The sequence below is a fragment of the Corvus brachyrhynchos genome, unplaced genomic scaffold (assembly GCF_000691975.1).
Source record: "Corvus brachyrhynchos isolate BGI_N302 unplaced genomic scaffold, ASM69197v1 scaffold2750, whole genome shotgun sequence".
Lineage (NCBI taxonomy): Eukaryota > Metazoa > Chordata > Aves > Passeriformes > Corvidae > Corvus > Corvus brachyrhynchos.
Window position 1 is genome coordinate 16859 of NW_008235639.1, and position 712 is coordinate 17570.

General features: G+C 63.9%; 1 protein-coding gene across 1 annotated transcript in view; it reads right to left on the reverse strand.

The window, feature by feature from the left end:
* The window catches only part of NDUFS2 (NADH:ubiquinone oxidoreductase core subunit S2), a 10528-nt gene that overhangs the window by 4889 nt on the left and 4927 nt on the right, over positions 1 to 712 (reverse strand). The window contains 1 exon segment of the mRNA XM_017727701.1: positions 648 to 712. This exon segment is cut by the window's right edge and continues 1 nt beyond it. Within this exon segment, the coding sequence (XP_017583190.1) occupies positions 648 to 712 (65 nt within the window).

The window sequence follows — 712 nt, forward strand, 5'->3', positions numbered from 1 at the left end:
GGGATGGGAAGGTGTCAGGGGAATGGAGAATCCTGGGAATGGGGATCCCGATTGTGGGGGTCCCAGGGGAATGGGAGGGGTCCCAGGGGAATTGGGGTGACCCTGGGAAGGGATAGGAGGGATGGGAGGCCCAGAGGAATGGGGGTTCCCAGGGGAATGGGGAACTCAGGGGAATGGGGGCATCCCAGGTGGGGGGTCCCAGGGGAATGTGGGGATCCCAGAGGGATAGGGGGGGTCCCAGAGGGAATGGGAGTCCCAGGGAGGGGGTACCAGGGATGAAAGGTCCCTGGGAATGGGGATCCTGACTGTGGGGGTCCCAGGGGAATCCTGGGAATGGGGATCCCACCTGGGGGTCCCAGGGGAATGGGGAATCCTGGGAATGGGGATCCCGATTGTGGGGGTCCCAGGGGAATGGGGAATCCTGGGAATGGGGATCCCACCTGGGGGTCCCAGGGGAATGGGGACCAGCGAAATGGGAATCTCATGTGTGGGGCATGCCAGGAGAATGGGGGATCCCACAGCAACGTCTTCCAAGGATGGATCCCAGAGAAACAGGGGTGCCATGGGAGGGGGTACCAGGACTGAGAGGCCCAGGGGAAAGGGGAGCAGCCCCTCAGGACCCCCCAAAACCCCAGATGGGGCCGCACCTGTCGTAGCAGTCGCCGCGGGAGCCGATGGGGACGTCGAACTCCACCTGGTCGTCGACATCGTA